At 39.0% G+C, this 14,322-nt stretch overlaps 2 protein-coding genes across 2 annotated transcripts; both read right to left on the bottom strand.

Annotated features, from left to right (window-relative positions):
• Window positions 1–34: 34 nt before the first annotated feature.
• Window positions 35–6,488, bottom strand: adprm (ADP-ribose/CDP-alcohol diphosphatase, manganese-dependent). Its single transcript, XM_042398382.1, has 3 exons — window positions 5,549–6,488; window positions 3,498–3,620; window positions 35–1,194 (listed from the first exon to the last, which is right to left on the bottom strand). Exons 1-3 carry the CDS (start codon window positions 6,324–6,326, stop codon window positions 902–904), a joined length of 1,194 nt encoding a protein of 397 aa, XP_042254316.1. The 5' UTR covers window positions 6,327–6,488; the 3' UTR covers window positions 35–901.
• Window positions 6,489–8,817: 2,329 nt separating this feature from the next.
• Window positions 8,818–12,481, bottom strand: rsph1 (radial spoke head component 1). The gene is made up of 8 exons (XM_042397787.1): window positions 12,315–12,481; window positions 12,058–12,171; window positions 11,590–11,695; window positions 11,265–11,355; window positions 10,781–10,916; window positions 10,167–10,238; window positions 9,306–9,414; window positions 8,818–8,949 (listed from the first exon to the last, which is right to left on the bottom strand). The coding sequence occupies exons 1-8, from the start codon at window positions 12,363–12,365 to the stop codon at window positions 8,903–8,905; spliced, it is 726 nt and encodes a 241-aa protein (XP_042253721.1). The 5' UTR covers window positions 12,366–12,481; the 3' UTR covers window positions 8,818–8,902.
• Window positions 12,482–14,322: the final 1,841 nt, after the last annotated feature.

Genomic DNA, 14,322 nt, shown 5'->3' with positions numbered 1-14,322 from the left:
TGGAATGCTACACATGATGCCAGAGACGTGAATGTGACCTGCTGACAGAAAGATTTTTATTGTTCATCTTAGTGTTTCACATTGTAAATCATACAGATTTGCACCTGAAAACTGGGTAATATATAAATATTGTGTATTGCAGTACACCACACTGATCATATTTACCACTACATTGTACAATGCATAGCTCAGCAAATGATGGTATAAGAAAGTCAGTTATGTGCAATATGCAACATGCAAAAAGGCAACAATTCCAATAGAAAATAAAATTCCTTAAAATATTTGCGTACAGATATGCAAACTTTATCATATAACCCCCAGTTTAAAACACAACCAGTGCATAAGATATATTTCACACTTTGTAAGGATTTTTTTTAAAAAGTAAAAACTTATAAGTGCCATAAATAACTTTGAGGTACAGTATGTGTTCAGCTGAGGTAAGTGGATATGATACCTTGCATCTAAGAAACACATAGCAGACAGAATGTGTGTCTGTGTTTTTGTAATAGCGGTCAGTATTTTATCTTTTAAGTATTCTCACCGTGGCCTTTAAATATAACGTCAGTTTTGGTAACATTATGCTCATTAGCATAACTGTATTCCTTGGGCTTGCTGACTACAGGGCTTGCTGTAGAGAAATTACAGACAGCCCTAAGCCATGCAATAAATGTGTGATGCAAGATAGTCTATATATGCATGTGCATTTGTCCTATTCTCATAAAGTGACTCGTGTAAAATTCCCTGACTTACTTAGAGAATGTAACAAACATCCCCTAAATTTTCCAGTCTGGAATATACCTCTCAAAATGCCAATATATTCCAGAAGTATTGCCATCACAGCTAAAAAGCCCTTCAGTCATGAATCTTGTGTAATTTCCCTGTGATCTGTGTGACTCTGTCATCATGGGAACAGAAACTCTCTATCTGTGATCCTCCCCTTCCCTTTCAGGACCATCCTGTCCTCATACACAGAGACTGTGCCGAAGGCGTTGCTGTGTGGTGGAGTCTCAATCACCCCCTCTAACGTCAGGTGGTGCACTCCTGTGTCTTTATCCCGGTGGTATCCACCGTCATGGTCGTGTCCAGCCATGAAACACACCACGCTGAAGTGGGACCGTATGATGTCCAGGAGCTCATCGAAGTTCCAAGCCAGGCAGATGGGGTCTGTGGAGTGGGGATGGACAGGGAGGTGACCTGACCAAAGAATAAAAGATTATCAGCAATAATCATTTGACTCAGTCTTCTGTATCACATTGACAAACAGACTTCAGCAGCTGCTGTGTTTCTGGTATCTGGTGTAACAGCACTTGCAGGACAGCATTATTATATTTTATAGAGTGTAACTAATGATTACTTTGATTTTTGATCTACTGATTTGCTTTTTAAAACATGGCTAGTTCAGAAAACGTGTAAAGCTTGTAAAAGAAATTCCCATCACAAGTTCCCAGAGCCCAAAGTAGCTTCTTCAGGTTGCTCATTTTGTACGACCAACAGTCCAAAACCCATAGATATTAAATTTACATTGATATGTCACAGAGAGAAGAAGCAAATCCTCAAATATAAGATGCTAACGTTTAGCATTTTTAGTCACTAGTGCAGCGCCCACTCATGTGCCTGCCTGTTGGGAACAGGCTGATTTCTCAGTCCAGGAGAGAACAGAGTCCTCCCCTGAACGCCTCTCATGCAGACTAACAGTAGATGCTACAATTTACCCATAATCCCTTAACGCCTCACATGCAGAATATTGGGAGACTACAATTTTGAGCTGAGTTGAAGTTAATCAGATGAACTGCAGTGCCCGTTCAAAACGTGCCTAAGACATCCTGCACTATGTCTTGAACATACATGCAAAGTTCCACACATGAGGAATGGGAATAGAGCTCAACTCTTTAAACTTTTTCAATTTATTCTCTATGGTAGTTCTTATCACTACAGATGTAATCCCCCGTCTGACCACAATGTGGGTTGCAATGGCAGAGTGGCACTGTCTGCATTTCGTTGACTCCACAATGTTGTTTATGAGGTATTTTTATGCATTTCTCGGGAAACGCTCATCCAAAACAACTGCACTTCCTTGGGTCCTCAGCAATACACCTGCCAAGTGTGAAGTCGATCAGATGAATGGTTGTTGAGATACACAAAGGACACACATACATACAGAGAGTCCTTCCTTTAAAGTTAGATTCTAGCAGCAAGGCCCAAGGTATGGCCGTCAAGGGCTATGGCTAATGATTATTTTCATTATCGATTAATCTGTCGTTTATTTTGTCGATTAAACGACAAATGTCAGAAAATAGTGAAAAATGCCCATCACAATGCCCTGAAGCCCAAGGAGATGTCTTCAGGTTGCTTGTTTTGTCCGACCAACAGTCTAAAATCCAAATATATTCAATTTACTACAATGTATGGCAAAGAAAAGCAGCAAATCTTCATAATAAAGTAGCTGGAAACAATTAATATTTTGCATTTTTGTTAAAAAAGGTAATATTGACTGATAAAAATAGTATGAAAACAACAATATGAAAATAGTTGCCGATTAATTTTCTGTTGATTTCAGCTCACATTCCAGATATGAAAGGTAAACTGGCCAACCGGTACAGTATATTGAGTTTATGAAAAACTGATTTTCCAACTATAGAGTGAAAGTGTAATGGTGAATTCAGAGAGAATGCAAGGCAAATTTTCACCTTGCCTCATTCACATGTATTTGGTCACTGGTCAGTTTGTGTTCATTCACCCCAAACAGCCAAAATACCAACTCTACATTAGCTGTAAACTAGCTCTGTATGAAATTTTTATGTTATTTCTTGATGTAAAACAAATGAATAGCAGCCAATATATCATTATGAAATATCGATATGGTATCAGTCTCAAAAATCCAGTACAGTATTGGTCTGGATATAAGGGACCAAGGTTAATATTATAGACTTGTAGACTTGTTGCTTGATGAATTACTTAAATAATTAACTGATTATCAACAATGTTGTGGATTAATTTTCTGTTGATTGACTTCCTGGTAAATTACCTCATAGTTTTAGCAATCATGATTTATGAGAGATTTTTCTAGGCTATAAACAAGTAACTATAGGCTACACATGTACGGAAAGCAAGTTCAAATACATGAAATACACATCAAAATGAGAATTGAGGTCAATATTTATTCAGTGCCAACTGACAGGAAGGTGTAGTGATAACTAAGGAAGCGGGTAAACTATGAATACTGCCACTGGTGAAGTGCCCTACTTCAGTGGTGGCATACTGCGGTCATGTTTGTGAAGCATCTTTTGCTTTTTGCCAAATGTTCTCTTCAGTAGTTAACTGTTGTTTTGACACTGTCATAATGTGAGTATGTTGTATGCCATGACTAGTTTTGAAAATGAATGTTGATCAATCATATCATTATGAAGTGCTATTGATTCATGAATAGATTGCTAAGCTGATGAGGGTCCATACCAAACAGCAAAATACAGTTTCTACCATAGACAGATGTTACTTACTGACAATAGTGACTTTTTCCCCTTTCTCATCAGCCGAGGACAGAACAGAGTCTAACCAGTCCAGCTGGTCCTTACTGAACCCACCATTGAACTTGGTAAACCTCTGCTCAAGGTTCCCACACACTGCAACAAGAACACAGAGCATGAAGGTCAGTTCATTTTTGAAAATTGAGAGGCCCATTGCCAATCTAAATCCATAGACTTTATGTGGAAATCTGGCTCTCTCAACAACTACTGCTGCTGATTGACAATGAGCAAAACATGAAGCTACTTCAGTAGAGCTGCTCAGGGAATGATGGTAAAAGACTAATTTGGCAGCTCCAGCTCCATGTGAAGCATATGCAATTCTTTCTAAAGAATGTCATACATGCTTAGTACGACTCATAATGATGAAATGATTATCAAAATAGCTGGCGATTCATTTTCTATTGATTGGCTAATCAATTAAAAGTGCAGTTTTATCTGGATGGTGAAAAAGAAGTGAAATCGTACTTTTTTTTAATTTCATAAATAAAAACCATTCAATAAACATAAATAATCTTAAACTGCATTAGGCTTTTGATATCTAGTACTGGTTTTACAATGTTAAGTGGTGTAAAAACAAAACAGAGAATCTGCAGAAAAATAATATCCCTTATGTTTCCTTTCACTTTACATTTATAGCTAGAATACATAACTTCTGATAGACTAAATGACTAATTCTTCCCCTTACAAATGAAAAGTGTCATTCATTAGCAACAAATGCTCTCTTGCTCCATTCAATAAACTCAGGGGTTTTACAGCTGCAGGCTAACATGCTCTGGTATGACCACTAGCTTATGATGGCTACTGATAGCAACCTTTGGACAGATATTGCTGTGTCACTGACATTCATCAGTCTGTCTACTGACTTTATTTATCTTCTCTACTTATGCTACTGGTACAGTATGTCTTAGCATTTATCATTATCTTGTAATTGTCACATGTGTCCACATGGGCTGCTGTTCTACAAAATTGTTACAAAGGTTGCTTTAACTTCTGAATTGAACCAAAATTCAGCTTCCTAATGGAAGAAAACCTACACTACTATACTACTAAATATAATACTGATTACACTAATTGATACAGTGATATTACATTACATGTCATCAGTGGTGGAAGTACTCAGATCCTGTATTAAGTAAAAGTACAAATACAAAAATGTAAAAATACTCCATTACAAGTAAAACTCCTGCATGAAAAATCCTACTTAAGAAAAAGTACAGTAGTATTATGAGCTTGATGTAAAGTATTGCAGTAAAAGTAGTGGTTTGTTGCCTCTGACTGATATATTATTATATATGACATCATTATATTATTAATACTAAAGCATCAGTGTTAGAGCAGCATGTTACTGTTGTAGCTGCTGGAGGTGGAGCTAGTTTGAATTACTTTATATACAGTTAGCTAGTTTAGTCCAGTGGTTTCCAACCAAGGGGTCGGGCCCCTCCAAAGGGTCACCAGATAAATCTGAGGGGTCGTGAGATGATTAATGGGAGAGGAAAGAAGAAAAAACAAAGTTCTGATACACAAATCTGTTTTCAGTTTTTGGACTTCTTCTCTAATCTTTGATTTTTGCTGAAATATTGGATCATTTGAACATCTGTTAAAATGAAACCATGTGAGAAGTTTAGAGGGAAAAAATCACCATTTGTTGGAGCTGTTAACAACTCATAGACATGTGAAATGTGACCCCGACTACACACTGCTTTTTGTAAGACGTCAAAAGCCAAAAAGGTTGGAAACCACTGGTTTCATCTCTAACAACGTGTTGTATTTTAAAAGCTTGTTATATTTTCCATTGTGTCAAATCTCCATCTGAAAAGTAACTTAAGCTGTTAAATAAATGTAGTGGAGTAGAAAGTACAATATTTCCCTCTGAAATGTAGTGGAGTGGAAGTATAAAGTAGCATCAAATGGAAATACTCAAGTAAACTACAAGTACCTCAAAATTGTACTTGAGTATAGTATTTGAGTAAATGTACTTAGTTACATTTACATCATAAAATAAACTAGTGACAACTATAGCATACCTGGGGGACAGTTGAGGTCCTCGTTGTTGTTGTACTGTTTTATCAAATTCAAAGCAGTGGTGTACTGCTCACTGGACTCGTCTCTACCCAGCAGACTCACATCATAGGCATCCAGCACAACAAATCTAAACCCGTGGAACGGGCTGAAGTGGTAGGCATAGATGTCACCCCCAGCCTGGGCTCCACTGAAGCTCCTGTCGGTGTGTAGTGTGCTGTTGAGCTTTGAACGCAACAACGCGCTCCTACTGAAGTTATAAAACTCGTGGTTACCCCACACATGGTGGACCTCCACGGGGCTGGAGCTGAACTCTCTCAGCACGCTGTCCAGGGCCCGCTCAGAGGCGTCGTGGCCCTTGTTAAAACCATCGATAATGTCTCCCAGCTGGAGGATGAACCCTGGCCTGACAGCCGACTCGGACCAACTTTCCTGGGCATTTTTCAGTAGCTGAAGGCTGCTCCTGTAGTACCGCTTCCTCGTCCGGGAGTAATTGAAGCCGTCGTCGATATCTGCGTACTGAATGTCAGCTATCACGCCGAATGTAAACAGTGGCGTCTGCTGACAACAGTCGTCCATTCTCGGCGTTTGCGTTGAAATAATAACTGATGCTGGAGAGCGTCGACTGTATCTGAAGAGGGACCTATGAAGGAAACCTTCAACCGTCTCACATGATGACATCCAACCAGGCCGGTGCTGTTTGATGCGCTGTTTCACTTCCTCTATCGTCCTACACGATGAAGGTACTATTTGTGACAGGTAACGCGCAATAACTGCAATCATTTCCGGCTGTGTCCCTCAAAATAATACTGTCAGCAAACCTGACAGTGAAGATCAGAGATCATTAGAAAACATGGATATGATATAACAAAATGCCCGCCTATTCATCGTAACGCGATGTCCTCACCTGGCGCATGTGTAGAGAAGGTGTTTTTATTCTCTTCCTGTTTGTTTTTCTTCTTCTTATCTGTTTTAATTGGCGGTTGGCGTCCAAAATGTCGCATTACCGCCATCTCCTGGATTTAACTAAAATCTCTACTGACTAAATAAAAAACCAATAACCCCTTCCCACCCATTTCCCACTCTGCTATAACTTCTCTATTTTTCAGGTGTTTGAGAGAAACTAAAAGCTTCTCTCAACAGCTGCTGCACACCCTCTCCAGAAACTCCCGCAACACCCAGAAATGTCCTTGCAGCATCTACAATTATGTCAATTTTCTCAGATTTTCTTTGTACTCCAGTACATTAATTACCATTGCTAAAAAGGCCAAAAACTTCACCTCACAGACCACACTTTACTTGGATCTTGTCATACCTTGCTGATATTTGGATGAAAGAACGCCACCTTCAACTTAACCTCTCTAAGATCAAGCTCCTTGTCATCCTAGCCAGTCCTTTTATACAACAAAAGATCAGTATCCAGCTGGAATCAACCCGACTCATGCCCACAAAGTCTGCAGGAAACTTGGGTGTCATGATGGATGACCAACTAACCTTTAAGGTTCACATGGCCTCAATTGCTCAGTCATGTCGATTTGCCCTGTGCAACATCAGTAAGATCAGACCCTACCTGCTGAGCATGCAGCACAACTCCTGGTACAGGCTTTCGTAATATCATGCATTGACTTGTGCAACTCCTTATTAGCAACTCCTTATTAAAACCCTGACACTTGCTTACAAAACAGCAACTAAAACAGCTCCCGCCTACCTGAGCTCCCTTATTCAGGTCTATGCTCCCTACCCACTCACTACACTCCACCAATGAAAGGCACCTGGTACTGCCACCACAAGCTTTGGATAAAAGCGTCTGCTAAATGAGATTATAAATTGTAACTGTAATTTAGCAAAATCACTCCTACATACAAACAAACTATGGCCAAACTTCCAACAGTTCTTACACTGCAAAGGTTTGGGAACATACTGCCTTACTGGGTACGAAATGTGATCCAAGAACATTCTATCAGGCAAGTACTCCAAATCAAAGTGAAGCATAACAGATTTAGTTTCATACTTTTCATTAACTACTTTGTCAACCCTCTTCATTATATAGTTGTCTGTCACCCCTTTACACTCTTTAAATCTCCTTGCATCCACTCTGCATGAGACTCCTTCAACAACACCTTTTATCGGAGCTTTCTTCCTGAGTGGAAAACGTGCCACTGGGTACATATCCATCCCAGAACCCAACCCAGGATTTTCAAGTCTCTGTATCTATACCCACTTCATTCTTAATCCATCTTGCTACAGTGTGCTTTTCTGACAAAGCTCCACATCCAACACACTCTTTCAATCCCTGAATCTTCATTCCAATCATGTAGGTTTCATTTTCATGTTCATTCTCACTATGACTTGATGATTCAACTTTCTTTTTCATTCTCTTCCCTTAGGCTCTCCCTCTTCTAACTTCAAAATTCTCATCTTCCATTTCCCTTGTTCCCTCTCCATTTTCTGACTCCATCCCTCTGTCCACCCTCTCTTCCTGTTTGGTTTCACATTTCATTTTGGTGTCGTAACAGTCATGCAAGTGCCTGAACATAGGTTCTTACTTACATGTCGACAAAGTAATGTCACATGGATCAAATTAAGTCAAAATAATCCCAAAGAAAAAACAAAATGGTAACAGAGGTCATTCCAAGTCTCCATAGACAAACACAGAAATGTTGACATGTCACAATAGGAAAAGCACAGTGCTAAATTGTGAATTCCCTTTAGCAGCTTCAGTTTCAGGGTCCTGGTATTGTGCACACTCACCCACTGTCACACTGTCATGGCTTTCTGGGACACTCGAATGGAACAGAGCCATAATTAATGCTATCAGTAACATCTGTGATTTGGCTGTTGCAACCCCCCCTTTCACTAAGCTGCATTATAGTTAACCAAAAATGGCTTTTCAACTATGGCCACTAAGCAGGTTTAAAGGACTAATAGTAGTTTATAAATTAGTAACACTTGAGCTTTTTCTACTATGACAAGTCAAAATGTCTAGTGTGAAAATGCCTTTTTGTAGCACAGTAAATAAAAGTTTTCAAGAGCCCAACACAGAAGAAGAAAAAGAAGAATTAGAAGTGCCCCTGGAGCTGGTTCCTGGAAAAAAGCAAGTGGACCTTGAGTTATGATAATTTTGTCAAATTACTGTTTCCAAGGTCAGGAACTTTCATGCTCTAAACCATCAAATGTAGGAATGTGCTGCTAGTCTATAAGTGGCAGTGTCTCTTTTACACTGCACTATATGAAAACCATGAAATACACACATTTAAGAGATCCTATTCATACATTTACTGATTTATTCATTTTATTCTGCTTTTTAACCAACAGCTTAAAGATAAAGGATTGTGGCTCGATCACATCGGTCAGTCCAGTCAGTTGCCTGCCTCCTCCTCTGCTGAAGCCATTTCTGTTTCTGGGGCTGACAAAAGAAAGCACACAGACACACACTTGAGTTCAGTGCAACAGATTTTGTGTATCATTCCACTTGTCTCACTGTCTGGCCTCTCCTAACCTCTGTATTTGAGGCATGTGACATTTGAATGAAAAATGAATGCAAAAACTGCAACAATAACAAACACTGAACTTCACCAGATTGGTATGATTTATGAAAAAGTGTGAGATTTATTTTTAAATGTTCAAAAAATTTGATGGAGTTTGGTTGATGGTCAGACGAACATTTCTTCGGTGGGTGGGGTTCTGCAGGGGGAGTTTGGATTTCTAAAATCTTTGCTACAGCACTGCCCCTGACAGTCATTTTGGGTTGATAAAGTTCACCTGAAGTCTCTTTAACTGGAGTGCACAGCGTCAGGCCAGTAATACACTTGGGAATCCACTTGAGAACGGTGGTGGAGGCCAGCTCACCCCACTCACCCTCAGCCCTGTCCTGCAAAGAGCAGATGAAGCGTTAGACACATATTAAAAAATGTAATATATTACTGTGACACTTTTGATCAAAATGTATGTAGAAGTGTGTTTCTTTCTTGTTGACGTTTTCAGCGTTTTAACCTCAGAGAAACACAAATCTTGAAAGTCCAGGCTCACTAAAGATTAAACTCACTGCAACTTGCATCACCACACACTGCTGAGTTATTGACATGCATATTCACTCAAGATAACCCATTACATCATGCACTTACAACAGGCAAGTGTGCACACTAGAAAATAATAATAATACTGCTAAGACTACTATCAACAATAGGATTTCAGTTTTGTGCATGAAAAGACATTCTCATAAGTGATGAAATCCAAGATCATCATGCAAGAGTCTGATGTGATCTATGCTTCTTGTAAAAGGCACAGCACCAGTAATTGTGTATAGAGGCAGTGCCAGCACCTCCTCTGCTTCTCCTAAGGCCCCAAAGTTGAGGTAACCTTCTCTGGAGCCCGGGTAGGGCGACCTCTGAGCTTTCATGTTTTTACCGTTTTCCTCAACAGCCGCCGGCTGCAGTTTTAGTCGAAGAGAGTTATGGTTATGTTGTGTCTCAATGCACTGTATCAATGTCATGTCATTCAGTGTGGCCCGACAAAGTTCCAGGTCCGGTGTTTGCACTATAGCAGTATTACAATATAATGAGGAAGTTAAATTCATTGACATAGTAAGTTGAAACAACAGGAAGTGTACTGATGTTCAATTACCTGCTCTGTTTGGTGGTATTCACCATGTTGCTCACACCCAATGTCAAACACATACTTCCCTGGACCAGACGGCTGCAAAATAAGAATGGGACATTTATTGGATGACAATATTACAAAGGACAACGATATAAAAGCTACTATTATTATTATGTTTTTATTTTGACACCTACAGGTTCAAAGATATAATTGAGAAGAACTACATTGTAAGGCTGATCCTGTTTACAGGAAGTTCAGATAATAATCAAATTTTTTTTAAACTATTTTTGCTTGGCACAAATGAGTCTGGGCCCTGTTTTCAAATATCTTCAGGCTGTGCTCATCTTAGTCCTCTTGTATGTTTATGGGTCAAGATAAAGAAGAATAAAGAATTTCACAGTCGAGTAATTCTCTGTGGGCTCATCACTACACCTTTAACATTAAACATTGTTATTAAATCCATTGTTTACATAAAACTGTTGATGGGTATGGCTTTAAGATGCTTTTGGGAAACAAGGTCTGGGCTAGTTAGACTGTCAAAGCCCTCTGCATACCCTTCAGTAAAATATTCTATATCTCCAGTAACCACCAGCCAAGCCAAGCCAAGCTTTTTTTATGGAATAAGTAACAGAACTTACATAATTGTTGACAAAGTTACTCTGGTATCTGTGGTTAGAGTGGATGTATTCTCCAGCTGACTCCATCTTGCCATTCACCCATGAGCCCTTGTACTTTGAGCCAGTGTCGTGGTAGAGGTAAATGCCCTGGCCATGCCTGGCAATCAGACAACACCAAGAACATGTCAACAGAGATATCAGTAATATAATATTCACATTTTCTGTGGTTATGGCCCAACTCTGGGTTTACACAACACAAAATCAGATTTACATTTTTCTACAATTATTTCCTGACAGAATGTACATTGTCATGTCGTTTTCAGCATCTTTTGTTTTAGATAAGACACATGCGGTGTATTTGATTCAAATTAAGAAGGCACAGGAGAAGGAGAAGTGGCTCCTTAATTCCAAGATTTGACCCCAGCCAAGCAGAAGCTTCATTCAGAAATGAAATCTAAAAACATCTTATTGACATGAACTTGTGATTATGAAGCTGTACATATACCTCATGTGATGCAGCCACTGCCCGTCATATGTGTCTCCGTTGGGGTAAGTGTATACACCATGACCCTGTCTCAGGTCCTCAACCCACGACCCTGACAGACAAAGACAACATTAAGAGCCTGGTTTCTGAAGGTCTATGTTCAGACTCCAAGCGGGCCTACATGTGCCTGATTTGCTTCCACACACACCAGCTGAAAGGGTTTAAGAACTTTCACAGGATTGTGAACATAAATTTTGATAGACATCCTGCCTGCATGCACACATATAAATGAAATGCAGAAGTTGGAAACAATCTCATCTCACTTTTTTAAATACTTTTATTATACCTTCATATTTGGACCCATCTGGATAGTAGAAGGTGCCTTGTCCATGTTTCATGTTCTGGTAATAGTCTCCCATATATCTTGCCCCATTCTTGAAGCGATATGTTCCCTATTAGACAGAACAGTCAAAGACAGTATATTAAATAAGTCAAAGAAGCCGTTCTTACCAGATAACATAAAGGCAACTTTTATTTCTATGGCAATTATAGAAAACACTATTTTCATCAGAAATTGACATATGGATAAAAAAAAATGCATCATGCTTTTTTCTCGGCAAGCATGGACTGATTGATTGTGTGAATGTTTATAAATGGCAGAGAGGACTGCAGAGACCTCCTACTGTACAGGCAGCTTCATGAATATTGTTTGAACATGTACTTTTTGTTTTATTTTACTTTTTTGAATGGGACTCGGTTTGGTCCCAGTGCTCTGTGTTCACTCAGCCCTATTGAGGCACTTCTACTATCATACCTGTCCATGTCTCTTGCCGTTCTCATACTGTCCCTGATAAACGTCTCCGTTGGGCAGAACAGCTTTACCGACTCCATGCCTCTCTCCTGCTTCATTCCTGTCTCCTTCATATTCCTGCGCCAGTCCAATAAACAAACGTTTGTATCCAAAGAGACAAAATAACACAGACCAGCATGTAGCCACATATACGCAACGCGCAGCCAGCTTACTCTAACATTGTAACAACAAAAGGAGCGTTACATGTTATATTATCTCACCCCGAGTTTGCTGCGTTCATCGTCAAACTCATCAGAGCCTGCGTCCGACATTGTAATATGTGATGTGAAGTAGCGTGAGTCAGTCTGAAACGGAGGGGTAAAAACAGGTAAGATGCTAAATCAGCTCTGTGTGCTCTTGATAGTTTACGGTTGCCATGACAACCCTCAATCACACGTGACCAGCAGCCGGTTGAATGTAGTTGATGCGTCCCGTGTATCCGCTAATTACCGTATCTGCTTAGCCTATAATTCAACTTTTTTGAGTCTCAGAAAAACAAACTCGCTTCCAGCTTGGTGACAATGCATACTTGATTTTTTATGATAGGTTAGGATAGTTTTTTCAGCCTATGTAATCCTCTTAAAGCCCCAAACTCAACACAGTTTTCATAGATTTTGACAGTATGTACCGATAAGAATATATATTTTTGAACAGGAGGCCTATGAACAGATAATCCACTCCAGAAAGCAGAAAAACCTTTGATGTAGCAATACAGCCTTTATACCACTGTCACCGTTTATAATTCAACATATTTATTATGTATGAGTTTATTATGAGTTTATTTTCTGTATACAATTAAATTAATGGCTGGAGAGGAAACTTGAATGTACTACTTAGTGACTGAATTTCTCAGTGAGAAACGGAAATGATAAAACAATATTTTATTGTCTTCTGTCATACTGACACAGTCCACAGACTGTCGAAATGTGAGCAATTATAAAGGGAAATTTAACGTAACTTTGATGCACTGATTAATAGGTTTATTTAGTTATGGCCTGTTCCGGGTGACAAATATGTAAATCTCTCTTTCTCTCTCTCTTTCACTCTATATAGGCTACAGTATATGGTGTAAATAACTGCACATAATGTTTTCAGAACTTATTTTGTTATTTAAAATTCCATGTTTCAGAGAATGTGCTTAAGAAAGTTTTCTTAGAGAAAGTTTCTACAAAAAAAGTACAGTATATACTGTCTTCAATAAAGATATCAAGGTGCCTGTAGGTTCTCAGCAGTGACACTGGAGGGCGCTGTGGTCTATCTTTCATTAGCAAGGAAAAGGATATTTCCTTATAATACTCCTTTAGTATAATCACACAAGGACTCAAACATGGCTGCACTCTTTGTATTGAATAATTTCCAAACTGAAATATCTAAAACAAATTTTCATATTAAAATCTATTTAATTTATCAAAACATAGTGCTTGGATGTGTTATCAATGATAATGAATGAGTTGTAGCACAGACAGAAACAATTGTTAACAGATGTCCATCAAATGATACCAAAGAGCATCTCTGACAGATAGTAGACTGTGTGACCTCTGCTTAGCAGCCCTTTTTTTAGACAACTTGAACTTGACTTGACATTAACTCATAAGCCATGAGATTTTGCCATCTGTTGCATTAAAGATTAGAATAAACTCTGGTTGCAATCCACTGCATTCAGTTTGGCTTTCAGATACTCACGAGGAGGTGATATTCAAAATGTCTGGAGCAGTTATTCAATCAATAGAAACACACACACTAGTTAAAAAAGGCAAATGGAAGATGTGTGGCTGCAGTGATAATCCATACTAAGTATCGTCCCTTTAAGGACAGTCCCTAAGAATATCTCACTCTGGATTAATTCCCCAAAGGAGCCCTTATTTAAGATGGAGGCAGTGTAAGCTGTGGGTTCACTGGCTGCTTGTTCATGATTTAACACCCTTCTTGTCAGTTTATGGCCATCTAATCTCCCTCTCATGACACTGACAGGAGATTTTAAAATGAGTGACAGTTTGAAGACCTCAGTCTGCTCAAAGTTGGCAGAGTTGTCACTTTGGTAAATGTATATAGGGTTGGTGGCATCTGTCTGAATATAGACACATTTTTGCCAATATTACTAAGTACACTATCTCAGAATTAAAAAAAACACCATCTGGTTAGAGAGCATCTTGCTGAATAAAATAATTGTAAGTTCATATGAACATAATTTTAAAGAGGACATATCATGCACATTTCCGGGTCTATGTT

Source organism: Thunnus maccoyii, chromosome 20 (assembly GCF_910596095.1).
Source record: "Thunnus maccoyii chromosome 20, fThuMac1.1, whole genome shotgun sequence".
Classification (NCBI taxonomy): domain Eukaryota; kingdom Metazoa; phylum Chordata; class Actinopteri; order Scombriformes; family Scombridae; genus Thunnus; species Thunnus maccoyii.
The sequence above is the reverse complement of the archived record's forward strand: the minus strand, read 5'-3'. Positions and strand labels throughout refer to the sequence as shown.